General features: G+C 33.9%; 1 protein-coding gene across 1 annotated transcript in view; it reads left to right on the forward strand.

The window, feature by feature from the left end:
- ANGPT1 (angiopoietin 1) overlaps positions 1–19,013 on the forward strand; it is a 240,486-nt gene that overhangs the window by 167,740 nt on the left and 53,733 nt on the right. Inside the window, exon 4 of the mRNA XM_080801088.1 lies at positions 2,019–2,248. Within this exon, the coding sequence (XP_080657214.1) occupies positions 2,019–2,248 (230 nt within the window). The remainder of the gene's footprint in view (positions 1–2,018; positions 2,249–19,013) is intronic.

The raw sequence follows: 19,013 nt of genomic DNA on the forward strand, positions 1-19,013 counted from the left end.
GACTTATTTTATGGGCATCTTGCATCTGATCATTAGGAGGAAAAACAAAAAAATCAAAAAGTAAACTGAGAATGAGCTAAGGCATCAGTTGTGGTTAGTTCTCAGATCCGAAGGCCAACAATTACAAGACACAGAGATAACCTGCTTTGACTCCATAGCAAGTCCACTAATCATTTAACCAGTGGTTGGATAAACTTTTTAACTGAGAAGGGCTTTTTGTTTGTTTTATTTTGTTTATTTTTTAACCTCTAACTTCAGCAGGAAATTATTGACACAGAAGAAAACACTAAAAGATGGTGAATCGTACCTACTCTTTACAGATGTTTTCTTTTTATTGTATCCTGATTTCCATGCCTAAGATTTTCATTTCCAAAAGATGGCTTCAGAAATTAGATGGCCATCACAAATTTCCCTAATCGCTTTACCTAGGTTCTATCCAAATTGAGTTTGCTTAACAATCATGGCAGGTCTTCTTTCACTATTGGTGTCCCACAGAGTGAGAGCAAGCCAAAATAGAGGCATGGCTTCTGTTATCTTGTACAAGTCACAGAGCTGCCCCTGACAGGTCTCAATGGAAACGAGAAATGGGAATCTGGACACGCCACCCAAGGTGTTGTAAATTAGTAGGGTAACATGAATAAAGCATCCCAGTGTTTTTCAGGTGTGGTTCAACAGTCGACTTTCCTGCCATATTCTGAGCCACATTTTCTTGAGGACAGGTTGGTTGGCAAAGATCCAGAATGTTCATGAGCAGTTCTCTCCACACTTCTTAATCTGTGTGAAGGACAATCAGATATTCCAGCTCGTCCCCCAGTACGTCAAGTAGGAAAATTTGGCTCTTCTAACATGCTCTATTTTATGATTTAAGTATTAAATTTAAAATATTCCTTGGAGTCCCCTCATTACAAACTTATAGGGATGATTCAGTGCTATATTTCTCCAAGGTAAATTAAGTGCCCAGTCTGGTATGTTACATTTGAATAACACCTTGTAAACTAAGGACTGGTTGAACCTTCTGAAAATGGAATTGAGGAAACTGAATCAGGCTTTCCTCTGAGGAATCTTAGTATATTATACACTCTATAAAATGTAAATACTTTTTATTTACAGTCAGTTGCTAGGATCCAAGAGTGCTTCTGCATTCCCTATCAATTTTAATGTGCAATATGCAAGGGGAGTATCTCCCGAAGAGTTGTGAGAGAAGGAAGGTTCTCAGCTGAAGATTACATCACCCTGAGCAAAATCCCATGTCTTTTTGTAAGACCACACCACCAGCCTGTGGTCTTCCTGTGCAGAACCATCTGTGCACTGATTTGGGAGCTTGTGGTGCTTTTAGGCCTCATTCTGAAACTTAGGTTGAGAGACAAAGTAAGCTATAGTTATGATACAGGATCAGCCATCAGAAATGCCAAGAAATCTAATTCTCTGTGATTTTGCATAGCTTACTTTTTGGTCCTGTGGGTTCCGCTTCAATATACTATTAACTGACCCCACAGAACTATTGTGAAATTTAATCACTGTTAATGTTTTGAGAATCCCAAATGAATGCAACATACATTTAAAAAAAATAGTCTCTATATTTTGTTTGTATTTTTCCTGGACTATGCTATCGGTTTCTTATTGGATCTATTTCCTTAATGAAAGTTATATTGTAACTTTTACAGACACAAGTTATTTGGGTCCAAGTCAGCTACCTTGGATATGAAATGTACCCCAGGAAAAAAAAATATGTTTAGGAAAAAAATATTACTCTGACACCAAATGTTCTAATTATTCTTTATTTGATATGTTATATATGTAACTCCTACATTAATATATGTATTAAATATTTTTATAAATAACATGTTATGTATATTAGGGTGTGTTATGTATAAATTATGAAACCATCACTTATAATATATATTTACATTATAACATGCCTAACTAAAATTTCTAACTTTAAATGAACTCAGGATCTAGTTGAGTCATATATTCTTGTATAGCATTTTTTAAATAGTCTTGTCTTTATTTTCTTGTAGTTTATTAGAACATAAAATCTTAGAAATGGAGGGAAAGCACAAGGAAGAGTTGGACACCTTAAAAGAAGAGAGAGAGAATCTTCAAATCTTGGTTACTCGTCAAACATATATAATCCAGGAGCTGGAGAAACAATTGAACAAGGCCACCAACAATAATAGTGTCCTTCAGAAGCAGCAGTTGGAGCTGATGGACACAGTGCACAACCTTGTCAACCTTTGCACTAAAGAAGGTGGTAAGAACTTCTTCAATTTGGTAGAGTAGATATTTTATTTAACATGGAGCAAGTAAATATTCAATACTACTTTCTAGATTGTATTGATTGCTATATAAAAACAGCAGAATAACTTTATTCTTAGAGGCATTGCATGAAGTTTGTACTCACAATTTTCTCATGTTTTTAATGTCAGAGAATGTATTCATAAGCTTGAATTTGTGAATTCACAGTATCTTTCTAAAAGAACTTTCTGGTTTCTTCTCTCTTGCTTGCTCTTTGTAGCCTTAGATAAAACCTGCAATACTGTCATGGATAAATATTTGATGTTATGATATTAGACACTTTAATATAGAAGACAGAAATTAACCAATGTTAAAGATTAATTCAGAGTCCTGGGAGAGTTTCAGTAAGATTCCTGTATTAAAACTAATATTAATTATTTCTTTTGTAGAGGGAGAAAAGGAAGAGCTGGTTACAGAGAAAAGGAGATATAGAAGCTCCCAATAACTATTATAAAGGAGAAAGAATCTTTGATATTAAAAGTCTTTGTAAAGATCACTTATGTTTAGTCCTGTTTAGAGTGGACCTAACCAGGGCATCCAGACATATTTATTCTGGACTATCTTGGTGATAGTGGAAATATATATGTTTTTAAAATTCTAGTATAGATAACATACAGTGTTATATTAGTTTCAGGTGTTGGAAATACAAATTTTTAACATGACTAGAATATCTGGAGCTACTTAACCACTGAAAATATTGTAGGTCCCTGTCTCTCTAGAAGACATTTATCCATCTGCCCATTCCCACCCAACAATTATTGATGAGTGCCCCTACGAACACTTGTCCACTTCAAGCAGATTGTCTCCCTAGCCTCTGGAGAGCCCTTCAAAGTTTGGAGCTTAAAGGCATCTTCTGTAGTTCTGGTCACTAATCAACCTTTCTCTGAGTGAGGATGCGATGAACATAAATAGTGATGAGTGAAAGAGAGCACCATTTACGTCTGAAAGTTATGGTTGTCTCTAAGCTGTGGTTTATGTGACCATGCGGTGGTTCCATGTGCATATGCAATATACATACCACAGAGGCTTCTTTAGTAATGGACTTGAACTCTATGAAAAATGAGTTCAATTCCATTCTTTCATGTATAGATATCTGAGTATAGATGATAATTCTATACGAAGTGATCTTGTTTTAAAGACATTTCACATTTTTCTATTACACTCCATTACCTTGAGTTATATCTCCTTTAGATAGTCTAAACAAGTCCTTAATATACTTTGTAAAGAATATTTTTTAAACAGTAAGTTCCCAGAGCTCCATTTGGGTGTGCTCCGAAATGTGATTGGGAAGGAAAAAACCTGCTAATCAGTTAGTGCCTGCCAAAACCTTGGGTTAGAGTCCACTGGAAGGAAAGCTTGGTATGATTTTGCCAGAGAATTTTAATGGAGCTCATGAGTATTTAGAAATTAAGTATTAATATGAGACATATCTATTCTCATATTGAACTGAATACATTAGGGGGAACATTGAAAACATATTTTTCTTATCATCTTGAGACTTAAAGCACATGGAGTTGAGTATTTCTTGTTTTTTTTTTTTTTCCTTCATGATGTTAGAAATCAAGCCCTGGTGATTCTCACAGAGCTCATATGTCTGCCTACTTATCATAATTTCACTTCTTCTCTGAGTATTTGTCCAATAAATATGTCTATAAACTTTTAGAGGCAGGGGTGGGAGTGACTGCAAAAGGAAAATTCTTGGCTAGGTTTGGAATTTGGGTGCAACAGCAGGCAACCAAACATCTGTTTAAGAAATATTTATTGAACAATTATGAACCTGATAGATGCTACCCATAAGTAACATCTCAGGGTATGTGAAAAGTAACTGTGTCTCTTTTGTGATATAGCCTATCCAAAACAAACAAAAATAAGAGAGACAAATTGTCTAATACTTCAGGCCTCTTGATATTTCTTTTTAATGATACAATCCTAAAATAAATTCCGATTTAATTGCAGGACTTGTGATCATCATGTAAGTCTATTACCCCATTTTCTAGTGGGTTCTGTGCTCTCATAACCATAGGTTTTATTTGCTTCTTGTGAATTGTTGTTTTCTTTAATTCTATAGTTAATTTTCTGACCAAATATTTGATCATTTAAGGACTCATAAAAGATACAAAAATAGAAAATGCCTCTTACTAAGGTTTCCATCAAGATTTTAATTCTCTGCATATCTTCATTTTCACTGGTGTCATAGTCTTTAGTTATGGTGAATTTGAAATTTTAAATAACTCATACCACAATATGGCTTAAAATCAGTTACTAAAATGAACTTATTTCATCCTAATTCTAAAACATATAAGTAAAACATTTTCCTACTTTTGTGACCAACAACTCATTTATTAAATGGATTTATTATTGATCAAGAGGCTTATGCAAATATTCTTTTATATTTAAATTTATGCAAATGTGCCTAAATCAATATACCACAATAAATGCATCAGTTTTTAAAAATATATATTTTAAGAACTCCAAGAGTAATCTTCTAAAATATTTTCCAAAATCTTCATGAGCTATGTTATAATACAAAAGCCAAAAATGTTTAATTGACATTAAGGGTCCTCCATTTCCAACTTGACCCAATCACTTATGGAGACAGCCTGAATGTAACACTACAAAGTAAGAGAAGAGATTTTTTAGTGAGTTTTCTCTGTCACCAGCAACTAATTTAACCTTTATGAAGCTGTTCCATCATTTTATAAAGTCAGGATAATCATTTCTACTTCTCAGTGACAGGGAAAGGATTAAATTAGGTACTGCCTATAAAAGCAAACAACACATGACATAATTGACTCATTAAACTTTACTTCCTTCTTTCTCCTCCAAGTGACAAGCTTCAGTTAAACACAAATTTATTAAGTGTTCTCTATAAGCAAACTTTCTATCATGGAAAATGTCTGAATACAAGGCTCAAGAGTGTTTAATTGCAGACAGTCATCCAAGCAGTTTCTTTTAGCCTCAGTTTTCTTATCTAAAGTGGGATCATAATACATACCTGATGAGTTTGTAGTAAATTAAAAGAAGTTTTTATAAAACATATAGCATCAGTGTCTACCATAGTAAATGCTGAAAATATTGTAGTTAATTTACTTTTATGCCTTCTAAAGTGTTTATAACTCACTAAAGTTACTTGATAAAAGAATTCTCACAAGTGTTAGCTGGAAATTTATCCTTTCCCTAACGTGTGTTTGGTCCAGGAATTGTAAATCCACCTTTGCGTGTAGGGATTATTTTTGTTTAGTTTCACAGAACTTTTCCTACTAAAATATTTAATGTCATAAGATACATTTAAGCTAAGTACAATTTTTAATAAACACACTTTCTAAATAATTGACCAACCTGTCCTCTTGTTCCAAACAGGCTGTATGGTGTTTTAGACAAATAATCATTTCAAACTGAATTGCATCCATTTTGTGAGGCTTCTGAGTAACACATTTTTTTTTGGTCTAACCTTTGTCTGCAAATATTTGGCCACACTTATTCTTAGAAACATTACCCACTAAAAAAATATTGCCCTCAATGTTATCACAGTGTCAAAATTTAGCTGATTGCTTCATTTTTTTGGCAATTCACAATTATTGCTGGAATTAAATAGTTTATATTGATAATGGCATGGATACAAGGCTTGGAATTCTTCCGAGAAGGATAATCAGGTACTGTGACCATCAAACATTCACCAGTCATCTTTATGTTCAGAGGCGATGAAGCCATTGCCACATACATTGAGCACACATGAGGCAAACATCATATTATGTGATCAAGAATTTAATTAGTAACAAAGCATTAAAAAAGAAAGAAACAAAATAATATTTAGCTTCCACTCTCTACCATGGGCTGGTTTTCTTACTGTATAAATCACCTTGGAACATACTCCTGCTATACCACGGTATGATTAATAAATTTATCCATTCATTCAAAAATAGTTATACAACAACTGTTCTGTTTCATATTCTCTTCTGGGGGATAAGAATGTTCATCCATTTTTATTTAACAAATATTTCTTGAGTTCTGGTAATATAGCAGATGGAGTTTAGGCCACTGGGTAGAGAGAGAATTTGTATTTCAGTCTGTAGCTTCAAGGAAACTAGAATTTGGTGGGCAGAGAGACAGATAAACATAAAATTATATTTCATATTTCATATTTTGCTACATGTGAGGCTAAGATGCCAGGGCACTAGTGAAATACATAAGACAAATATTAAAATAATGGCAAGGACAGGATGAGGGCAAAATACATTATCTGCCATCCTCTTAAGGATTTTTTTGAATGCTTGCTATAATTCAGGCATTGTTTAAGCTTTATGTGTGTTAACTTAGTCCCAACAATAACAATATGAGGTAAATACTATGGCTAGTCCCATTTTATAAATTCAACAGAGAACTTGAGTAATTTGCCCAAGGTTATGGATAGCTGGTAAAAGTTGATCCATGATTAAAACATAGACGGGATGCTTCTAATGGGATAATAATGGCTAAGTCTTCAAAATGAAGAAAGCGGAGGATACTCCAGACAGCTCGGAGAATATGTATATTTGCCAGGAGTCATGGCAGGGAGTGGGATATACCTAAATGCATAGCCTAAGTCTCAGAATCAAAACCAGGAGAACAGTGAAAGATGGAGTTAGAGAGGTAAACTGAAGGAGATCAAGGAAGTTGCATTTTTTTCTGAAAGCAAACAGTAAGGCGTCCTGTCAATGTATGAGGACCATGCCGACATTTGCATTTTAGAAAAAAATTGCCCCAGTCACAATGTAGAAAGAATGCACTGGAAATTTGATAAGCTTGGAAGCAGAGGGACAAGATGGGTGTTTTGCTATTATTATTTAAATACTAGCAAATACTTGAGAGTAAAAAGCCAGTCTTCTGAGCCCTTTGCACATATTAACTCATTCAGTTCTGATAACTACTCTGTAAGCTGGTTGTTCTCATTAGCTTCCTGTGACAGAGAAGGAAACTAAGCATAGAGAAGTATATCATTTGCAAATACCACATTGCTAGCAAATGAGCAAGGTGGGATTTGAACCCAGAGTCTGATTCTGGAGTCTGTACATTATCCGCTGTACTATGATGGGGAGGGAAGGTAGAGTTGATGGTGGTTTTCATCTGATTCTCAAAAGGATCTCCTAGGAGAGAAATAATGAGGTTGGGACCAAAGAGGGATAAATAGAAAGGCAGATACAGGGAAATTTCATGAACTAAGAGAATTAAAATTAACAAGAAATAATGACCTATTAGAAAGTGAGTCAAATATAACTCTTAATTTTCTGGGTTCAGTAACTGAGGGGATATTGATGACATTACTTAAAATCACCAACATTTAAAATTAACCAGGTTTAAGTGGGAAAGATAATGAGTAGTCTGGGGCATATTGATTGAGGTGATTATGGGAAAATTCGAATCTGGAAGTCAGAGAAATAGGAATTTGTAATTCAAGAGTGAAATCTGGATGACCATGTGCATTGTTGTGTCCTCAGAGGAGACAAGTGGTAAATCCAGGAGCAAATGAAATTAATTGGAAGTGCATATGAAGCAATGACTCAATGATTGGGGGTTATCTGTTTGAGAATCTGATAAAAAAAAAAAAAAACTAGCCTACCTTTTCTTCTCACTTAGTGCAAACACTCAGGCACAGGTTTATGTGCAATTTCAGAGAATTTGCTAAGATTATGAACCCATTTTAAAATAATAAGAATGTAAAATCCAAGAAAGAAAATTGAGAGTTCTTTATAGGATAGTTAAAAGGAGACTGGAAAGAAAACAGAATTAGGAGGAAAAACCAGTAGTGAGAAGTGTTAGAGCATAGAGAAAAAACTATGAAACAGCTAATCTCCATGGCAAATAAACAGAAAGGCAAAAAAAGAAAGAAAGAAAAAAAAAAGAAAGAAAGAAAGAAAGAAAGAAAGAAAGAAAGAAAGAAAGAAAGAAAAGAAGCCTGAAAAGTGAATCTTGAGCTGGGATGTGGTCTCCTACAGCGAGAGCTTGGGTGACATGTATGGCTCGATTGCATGGGTCAAAGACAAAAATGAGCAAGAGGAAGTAAAAACAAAAAATACTGTCTACCCATATCCAGCAAAAGGACAGATAACAGCTTGGGTAGAGATGCACACAGTATAGAGAGGAATAAAAGAAACATAAATACTGAGAGACACAAGTGTGTGTATATTTAGGTCCCTAACATGAAGTTCAACCTTTAAACCATAAAGAGCTATGATAACTTGAAAGACAGACAGAAAGAAAGAAAGAAAGAAAGAGGGAGGGAGGAAGGAAAAAAGAAAGAGAAAACATCTTTTACATCATCTGAGAGACGTAATGACTGATACTATAAATTTTTAAGTGATCTAAATTATTTGGTTTAAAATGTCTTTCCCAGGGGCTGATGGCAGTGGTATGGAACTTCTGATCATTATTTTTGGTCCTCTGGCCTTCTGAAAAGCGGAAATGAGGCATTTGTTTCTTTCCCAGTGCTGAGGAGACATTTGGTTCTGTTCTCAGAATAATTCTACCATCTGAAAGGAATTTACCTCCCGTGCAGTGTCTATTGAGTTTGTGAAGTAAATCATTCAGTCAAGGGATGAGATAGTTTGAACTCCTGCAAGTCCCTTGAGTTAAGAATGATTCTAAAAACATCACAAGCAATGGGAGGAAATTAAAACTTTTTGAATGTCACTTATATAAACATTGATAAAAATAGAATATATCATTTTCATTGACTGAGTAAAATATTTGGGTTTTCATTGACTACTTGTAATGCACAATTTAACATTAGGTAGAAAGAGAAAGAAAAATACAGGAAGTCATCTGCCGCACAGTACAGTGAGCACTTGTTCCCATTTAATGAGGGAAATGCTTTATCTTGACAGAAAATTTTATGTCAAACATTTACAATTTCCTTAAAATGAACCACACTTTCTACCACTTCCTTTCATAAAACCCAGTGGCTTTAAGGGGAAAGTGACTGTTTATTTTTGGAAATGGTATATTTCTCCTTTTTGATGGAGCATTATCTGCCTTTTGAAAAGTTATAATTTCTCTTAAAAAAAAATTGTGTGAATAGCAGATAGCCAAACTAATGATAACAAAATGAGAAATAGTACAGCCTTTAACCTCTCCCAGGAATTATTTCTAAACCACATCTTTTGGGGGAGATTTGAAACTTTGTGGTTAATTCTCTTTTGGAATTTGAGTTTCAGTTTAAGAAACTAAACTATCTGAAAAGGGATATCTCCTGCTTCTAGCTGGGCCTGGAAGTTACCAAGGTGAAAGGCCACAAAAAAAAAAAAAAAAAAAGGAAAGAAAAAGAAAGGGTTGCCTTTCTGTTCCTACATTTCTCTGAGCAAACTCTGTTTCTTCTTCTCTTGTGCTTTCATGGTCTGGTTGGTTAAAGCAAAGAAGTCCAAAATATTTTTAATACAATTTCAATTAAGTCATTTCCTAGACACATCCACACTCAAGTTGAACTGAACAGATATTTTCTAAGTCCAAGAACATAATGAAACACTGATTACTTACAGATAAGCTCTGCTACTTTACACTGAGTCCAAATGACACCTCTAATTCCTTGAAGGGAAAGTAAGGGGAAAGAAAAACACATTTTATTAATCTCATTCAATAATTTATGCATCACATCAACCATAAACCTTCATGAAATGTCTTCTGCTTTTTGGAAGAAAAATGAAACAAAACCTGAGAAATTTTATAATCATACAGTTAGGCTTAAATACATATAATAATACTGATTTTTAGCATTTTTCTAAAAGTTGATTATAAAGAACCTTTAAAACTATTGATAAAAAACATTTTTAGTTTTCTATTAGGAATCACTATTTATTTTCAATTAAAGAATTTCAACATTATAACTAAAGATACTGGAATCTCAACCTACCACTGGCTTGGATGTTCACATTCTGAGTGGGACCAACTCCAGTAAGGAATCACATTAAGATGTGATCTACTAAGAACAAATTACCTTTTTAATGAATTTACAATGAAATTAAATTATTAAATGAAATACCATTTAAGCCATACCTCTTTTAATTGTATTTTTTATTGTGTCTTTGCATATATCCATAATTATTTTTAGGTGTGAACATTCTGTTTTCATAGCCAAAATGAGTTCCTTTAAAGTACTGAATTTGAACTTTGGGTTTAATTTTAAGTGGAGATTTGGTTCTAAAGGAAGCTTTACCAGTTGTTTTGGCCTCATGTACACATACTTACAAATGCACAAATAGACTGAATCTTGGCCGTAATTAATTCTCCAGCTCATCTCCCTAGGGCTAGGACCTAGACTGAGATGTCACCTAATCAGCATCTTGGAACAACTATGACATATGCCATCTAGAGGGCAAGGCCTGATGGTCTAGCAGGAATAGGAATCAAGAGCATCTGAGTTCTAGTCCCGGGTTGCTTAACATAAAATTACCACACACCTTAGAGTTTGTCTGGTGTCCTAGACAAATCCATACATTTTATGACTCATCAATCATTCCATTTCTTCTCTTCGTTTTGTATCACTTCTAATGCCTAGGAAATCCCCAAGTTCAGATGAACCTCAGCATAGTAATCAAGTATTATTCTTCAAGTATATTTTACCACAAGATTAAGAATCAAAGTGACATACGTATGGTGACAGGCTTTATTTATTTAAAACTTCAAAATGAAGTGTTTTGGTTTTGGTTGGGGGCTTTTGGGGGGTTTTTTGTTTGTTTTTTGGGTTCTTTGGTCAGTTTTCAAAAGCATCTGGCAAAGCTTTCCATTTATATCATTGCCCAAGGACTTTCATTCCATTTTTAATGACTTTTGCTGAAATCAGTTATTTGTCTACTTACAACAAAGCACAAAAGATACCCTTAAAGCTTTCCCACAAGCATGGGAAATCTTTTGTTCAAAATCAATATATTCCAGTCAGGCCAAAACACATTACATGGGAAATTAACACACATGAAACACCTGAAATATTTTTGTTAATGAAATGACCTTCTGAACAAATGGCAAGGGTCATGTATCATTCATAACTGCCCATCAGGGTGCCCAAAAGGAAAACATAGAAATAAATTTTGTGAAAAATGAGTATTACTTGATTAAATGAAGGTTATATGTAAATCCATTTTCAACTTTCAATTCTTTTTTTTTGCATCCTTTGTTGCTTTAAGTGTAATATGTATTAAATATACATTCAGTTATATATATGAGTCATTTCACCTTAGAGGAGCACTGGAAATTTTATTTGAATACACTAATCAAACTAAAGTGGAGTTATGTAGAATTACATGATGTTTCATTATTCTACACTAGAAAAAAAATAGCATAAAATTAGTAATCTACCTATGGCATAGGGTGGGTTGCATGTCCACATAGATTTAACAGTTTATGTACCTCATACATACATCTCAATATTACTAAAAGTGTATACTTCTAAAATTATATATATATGAGTCATATATTCTCCAGATAATTAAAATGTATCTCTTTAAGTAGTAAAATGTTAAGAAAATTTAAAAATACTCTGATAGTACGTTTTCTGCATTGTTTTTGTCTTCTTTTCCAGAAAGGAAGATTGAATAAAACTGAAGCTTTTTGTAATACTTTAATTCACTATCCTCAACATGACTTAATTTGCATCAGAATACCACAATGCCTTTGAAAAAGTATATGATTTGTCCCTTATATCTGCCCCAACTGTTGTCATTTCTTGTTTTTGCCTACTCCTTAGATTACTGTCTCTTCCTCACACACACAAAAAACCTTTTGATTATCATTTTGTTGTTGTTGTCGTCATGCCCGATTCTAGAAGGTTAACACACACACACACTTCCATGCAAATACCCACACATATGCTCACACTCCCTGCTCCCACCAGCACTTCCTCTAAACTTGTAGCTTCAGCAGACAGTCCAGAGGCTGGGATAGACATCAAGTAATTAGGCTTGTGAGAATATTACCCACGATTAATGAGGGCAAATTTTGGTCAGCATGATATTTAGGATGTAGACAGTATGAAATCCAGTATTGCTGCTCAGGCATCTCTTATTTCCTAATGCTCTGTTAGCTTTTGAAGTTGCAGGCCACCAATGCTCCACATTTCTGCTGAGACTTTCCACCTCACAGATAATTCTCCTGCCTGTGGCTCTCTTCTATCCTCAACATTTTTCTTCTTTCTTATCTTTTCTAACCCCTGTCACTCTTCCAATACTTCCTGCATCTGAGAGAAGAGGTCATAACCATTCTGAATTAAGACCTGTCCTGATTCACCCAAGACCCTGGGTATGACCTTGTCATCTGAGATAAGTATTGTTGGGGACTCTGTGACAGATGAGTCACTGGAGTCCTGTTTGGATTTGACTTCACTGCAGGGGCCAGTAAGAAATAGTTAAGATTCTTGGCTTTATAGGCAAAAGAGTTCCAGCACTTAGACATTTTGGTGAAGTTAGAAAGCATCTCTGAACCTCCAATTCCTCATCTATACAATATATTGATAACAATATTTCATAAGGTATTTGTGAGGACTATATGAAACAAGTCATATAAAACATACTTGGCTCACAAAATTCAGAGTTGAACACATGGTAAGTGTGCTAATTTCTAATACTGACTGTGCCAATTGATTTTATTATGATCATGATTATTATAGTTCCACTAAGAAGATAATGGGTAGTTAATATTTTAAGTATCATGTATAAAATATGGACACACAAGAAACAGTTTCTTTTACAAAAATTTTAATTAAAGTAATAATGTAGCAAGCAAATGATTTTTCAGTGTTCTTTTATACTGGGGTTAGGGGAACTATGGGGAAAAGAATAGTAGATCTTTAAAAAGAGAAGCTTTTAGCTACTTACCCAAAGACTTCAGATTTAAGATATTTAGAAATAGAATATGTGTTTTTTCTACTGTGATACAGCAATCTGCATTATTTTATATGTAATACATATATACACATTAGCATATATATGTACAAATATATTACATCAAACTGTATGTAGTTGCCATTTTTGTAGGTTAAAAACAATCATGCTGAGATATCAATCCCTAGATGTTAAGTTCAAATGCATATGTTCTATATAAAATAAAACACCAGCTTTGAAATTTTCATTTATATTTATATAGTATTTATATTTATATAGTATATATATATATATAGTATACTATATATATAATATATATATAGTATACTATATATATAAATGAAATATATATATTTCATTTATATTTATATAGTATACTATATATATTATATAGTATTTATATAGTTACATATTTTGTGTATTTTATCTATTTATATAGTAATACATATGTAATATGTATTCATAAAGTCATTGGTGAATCTCCCTCACCCTCATTCCTACACACATAATCTGAAATGTTGAATATTGCCTGTAAACCTTTTAATTTTCCACACTCTTGATGTCCAGGGCATTGCCTTTTCCACTTTTAAAAGTCCTTTCAAATAAATTAGAATCTAGGGAGTGTCTTCAAATGGCTTTTCCTTGAGATGCCCACACATGTGGCTGAAAAGTATAGAATCTTATCAGGTGTTTGCTTGTTTGCACCTTATCAGATATGATGACTTACTTATCCATACGCTCAGTTAACTTCAGTGTCCTGTTGAGGTGAAAAATTACAGATTTAGGGTCAATTCCTGTACTATGATCTACATAGTGATGATGATCCAGTAAGTAACACAAGGATTATCCTTAAAGCAATAACTGAATCCACATATATTGTGATGCTTGCTAAATATTAGAAAGATAGGAACAATTAGCCACATCTAAGATTTAAAAAGAATATTTGAATTGACTTCTTTATGGCTCATTATTGGGAAGTAAGTAGGATCAAGGACTTTGGCTTTTTACATTGTCTCTGTTATAGCAAAGAGTAATTAATTGCCTTCTGTGTTCTGTACTAGATTTGCTACAACTCAGAATTACCAATTCCACATTCCAGGAAGTTTTCTCTTGAGGGTTCATCTGAGTTGAAGTGACCCTCTGCCTCAGCTTTATGGTTCTTCCTTCAAGTCAACCCAGTGGCAGACATGCCATCTGGATTGAAATTGGCTGGACAAATAAAAGGGAGAGCCAGATAAAGTCAACAGTTACTGCAATCAGGGTCTCAGGTTGCTTTTTGACTGAATGTTGGCTGGTGAAAGACAGACATGCACCTGCTTGTGTCCCTATTCTTTCCCTTTAGATCATGATGATAGGTTATAGAGACAAGGCTACATGAGAAGAATGAATAATGGTTTTTTCCTAAGGCTTTCTAGATTTATTTGCTGATATTGGTGTGCACAAAGTCTTTGAATTGCCATACCATGATTTTAAAATTTAGTTCAGATAAACTGCTTTACTTTTTTTTTTTTTTTTTCATTCAACTGCTCTCTCTTCTGGGCAGCCTTCCCCAAGTTTACCTGGCAGATAGAATATATTCTCCCTGAATATTCTCAGTGAACTTGATACATATCTGAAAATAACAATCTCTGTTTGATGCTATATTCAAGCTGGTAATATTATAGCTCTAGAAGCTGTTGCTAGTCTCTTGAGACCAGGTAGAAAGTCATCAGCTGTGTCAAAAAAAAGATAAAGAAACCAATTCCTGTTCACACTCTTTGAAATCTGATTATGATTTACCTAAAGTTCTATTCTACATTGTTTATGATTGAGTAAATTATCTTTTTTCTTAAGCTAGCTTGAATTCTTCTCTATCATGGAAGGTACTAATTATGGACATAGCTATCTTGAGTTATCATAGAAGACTCACTAATATAGTAGGCCTTTCTCCCATCAGACTATGATTATGATAAGAGCAAACTGTGGTTTTCTTATGTCTGTATCTTCACTATCTAGGAAAATTCATGCATGTAGAAGATGCTCAATCAATATTTGTTGAATTAATATAGCATAGATTTTTTAAGATTTATTTATTTATTTGTTGGCGGGTGGGGAGGAGCACACAAGAAGGGGAGCAGCAGGCAGAGAGAGAGCAGCAAGCTTCCCACTGAGAAGGCATCCTGATGCAGGACTCTATCCCAGGACCTTAGGATCATGACCTGAGCCAAAGGCAGATGCTTAACTGACTGAGCCACCCAGGTGTTCCAATATAGCATGGATTAAATTAATAGGAGACAGGAGACAGCCTATTAAATTGAGAAACTAATAAAAAAAAAAACCACACAGTCTATTTGTCTTATATTTAGGTCATCATTATTTTTTAACTGATGGCAACTGATGAGTATAGTGGAACCAGTGGGACTGTAGGAGAAAGAACACAGAAGTTGAAAGGAAGGATTAGACAATGTTAAGCAATTGCAAGTTGAGGTAGCAGTAAGAACAGCCCAACAGACAAATAGGAATATGAATCAGGAGGTCAAGAGAGAAGCAAACATACAGTATCAAAAATGCTTATATCAGAAACCTAATGTGTAGAAGTTTGAAGGCATGATAGTTTGCAAAAAGTGCAATGTATAAGGAATAGAGATCTGAGAATTGAGTCAGCATCTATGTGGTAGGTGAGGAGAGGAAGAGAACCCGATGAAGATGAAAGAGAAAAGACAGAGAAAAGGGACCAAGAGAGGTCAACACAAAAGGCAAGGGGAAAGATAGGCAAGGCCAAGTTCAGTAGTATGGGGGATTAAGGTGGAAGAGGTATTAAATGGCTTTGATCTTCATAGTAAACCATAAAACAAGGTCATATATAAAGAATGAGAGATGATAGGATCAAGATTTAGCCTTGAAAACTTTTCAGGAAATGTAATAGAAAATCTAGGGGCTACTGGGTGGCTCAGTCGGTTAAGCATCTGCCTCTTGATTTCATCTCAAGTCGTGATCTCAGGGCAGTGAAATTGAGCCCTGTATGGGGTTCCATGCTGGGGTCTGCTTGAGATTCTCTCTCCCTCTTCCTTTGTCCCTCCCCTGCTCATGTTCCCTTGCTGTCTCTCTCTAAAATAAAAAATATCTTTAAAAAAATCTATTAATAATGACCAAAGTTTTGACTGAGCAGCACGAAGAACATAGCTGAGTTTAGAAAACATGCATTTGGAGCATTAAAAAGCCTCTCTTCAGTGTTTGCAATCTGGAAGCAGGGGTGAGAAAATGAATAAATGTCCTTCTTTGAGTTGGATTTTACCCATGCAAGGGATTTGTAGATGAAAGGACAGTGGGTGGAGAGCACCAGGAATTCCACCTGAACTGTTTTTTAACCCCACTGCCTGACAGTGAGATAGAAGTTAGGAAGAAAGGAAAGGGAAGCTAATGAGGGACTAATAGTAATGGTGGTGATCCAGATTCTCAATTAGAGGAAAGACTAATTCATTAAGAACTAAAGGGAGAGGAAAAAAAGGGTATAATGTCAAAGAAGGAACTTTTAGATATAAAGATCAATTTTTTAATGCATGCTTTTTAACCAGTCTATTATTATAAGAAGTCTGAGCTGCTTTGACAGATAAACACCTCAATCAGCTGTCCATTTCCCCTGGCTCTGTCCAGTTGATGCTTCTTTTATCCTCTCTCATCACATTTTCCATATCTGTATCTTATCATTCACCATACCTTCCTCTAGATACTATCTTCCACTTTACTGAATCTCAAGACCTCCTACAAAAATGTATCCTTAGTTCTGACACGTTTAATGGTCAGTAAATCATCTTTTTATTGTCCTTGTTTTAAAATGTTTATTATGTGTCTAGTTTTACAGTATGTAACCATAATATCTCTAATACATGACAAAGAAAATAATTAGTCATGCAAATTAAAGTTATGGGATAAAACTTCTGCAATCAATGTGTTGTTATGTACATCATATGTCATTTCATCTGAAATTATCTTTAAACTATTCAGATTAAGTTTATATATGCAGCAAGATTAGATTACTTGGATTTTTTTAGATTTAAACAATGGTATGATATGATATAGTCAATGAACAAAATAAATCAGTTAGCTAACTTTGATAAGGAGAGGCCTTTTCAATATAACCCTTAATACAACCAGTCAAATGTAACTGCCCTAACGTTTGGTCAGCTATAATACTGGATTTGAGGGTGGAAGAGCCACTATTCCATTGTCTGGACTTGCTGGCCTTCTCCAGCCTGCTAGTGTCACTTCTGAAAGAAAGAATAATAATATAATCTTTCCATTAATAATAATATTACTATTACTATAACAATAACTACCATTTCTTGAGTTCTTTTATTTCAGTCACTCTGCTTTGTGTTACATAATCTATACACTTGCCTCAGAGATATGTTTAACTGCCCTACTTTGTAGATTGAAAAAAGAAAAACTAAAGATCAGTCTACCTTTATGGAGGGGCCTTTTTCAAACCATGGTATATAATACAAATGTCAAAGGTAACCTGGGAATGGAACTTTTATACTGATCTTAAGTGCTTTAATACTGTAAAATATAGCCCAGATCAAACTTTCAGACATAATGTTTGCTAATTAATAAGTAATTAAATAGAAGCACTCCAGTCTTTCTGGAAAGAATGACCATTTCTTTTGTAAAGAATGTGTTTCTATTTTTTAAAAATACCAAACTATGTTTCAAGAAAATGAAATATCTTCATAAGGTATGTTGCCATTATAATAACAACAAATCCATAGTATAACCATAGTACTATTTGTACCTTTTATGATGGAATCTTTAAACCATTTTTCCAGTTATAAGACTTAACATTCATGGCTTGAACATCATTTTTATACAATTAGTTTCCATAAAAATAAGCTAATACTCAAGTTCTTTTATTTTTCTCTGTTATTAAAAACGTGTGTGTGTTTCCCCCTTCCCACACAACAGCCTTTCACCAACATCTTCCTGAGTAGGAAAGGAAAGAGAATAGGAGGTGACAGAGAAGTGCGAATGGACTATATTCTCACTGCATAACTAAATAAGGAAGAGCAGGAAGTGGTATATTCAGTAAGAGAAGCATTTTCTCCTTAGATAAGTGACTTTCTCCATTTCTTACCCAAAAAAGAAAAATGGGTTTACCGTTGAATTCCTCCTTGACCACATCTTCCTGTGTTCATCCTCTCAAGGGATCATAATTTTGGCATTTCTTCACATCCCCTCCCCTTTCTTTTGCATCTAATTTTGGTTATTTTCAACTTGTTTAATAGAAGATTAAACATATAGAATTTAAGAAGGTTTTATTTTAGAAAAATAGCAGTCCATTCACTTAAAATAAGCAAGCGCAAATGAACTGTGTTGATGTTTTTCAGACCAATACCCTTACATAACCCATCAACACACCCGTTGCATTTAAAGATGGCTTTTATTATATATATATAATATATATTTGTATATATATTATATATATATATATAATATGGCTTTATTATATATATAATATATAAACATTTATATATTCATTTTTAAATTGCTATTTGCATACCTTCTATGCCATGCTTCTTCCCTATCATATGCATGCATAGTCCTCTGATTACTTATTCTGTGTTGATATTGTAACTGCAATGGTGGTGTTTAGATGTAATTATTAATAAAGTAGGTAAAACCATCAGTGCACACTTGACCTATATAGAAAACCATGATACTATTAAAAGTTATAATTCTCTATTTTTCTTATGACAGTATATCTGAGTGGATATTTCATTTTCTTGAAACATCATTATTTTTGAAAATTTGAAGTATTTATATTGAAATAGTCATTCTTTCCATCAGCTTACTAATTTGTAGGTAATCAATAGTCTAAACTCATGCTTCTTAAGTTTA

This window comes from Martes martes (genome assembly GCF_963455335.1).
Source record: "Martes martes genome assembly, chromosome: 4".
NCBI classification, from domain to species: domain Eukaryota; kingdom Metazoa; phylum Chordata; class Mammalia; order Carnivora; family Mustelidae; genus Martes; species Martes martes.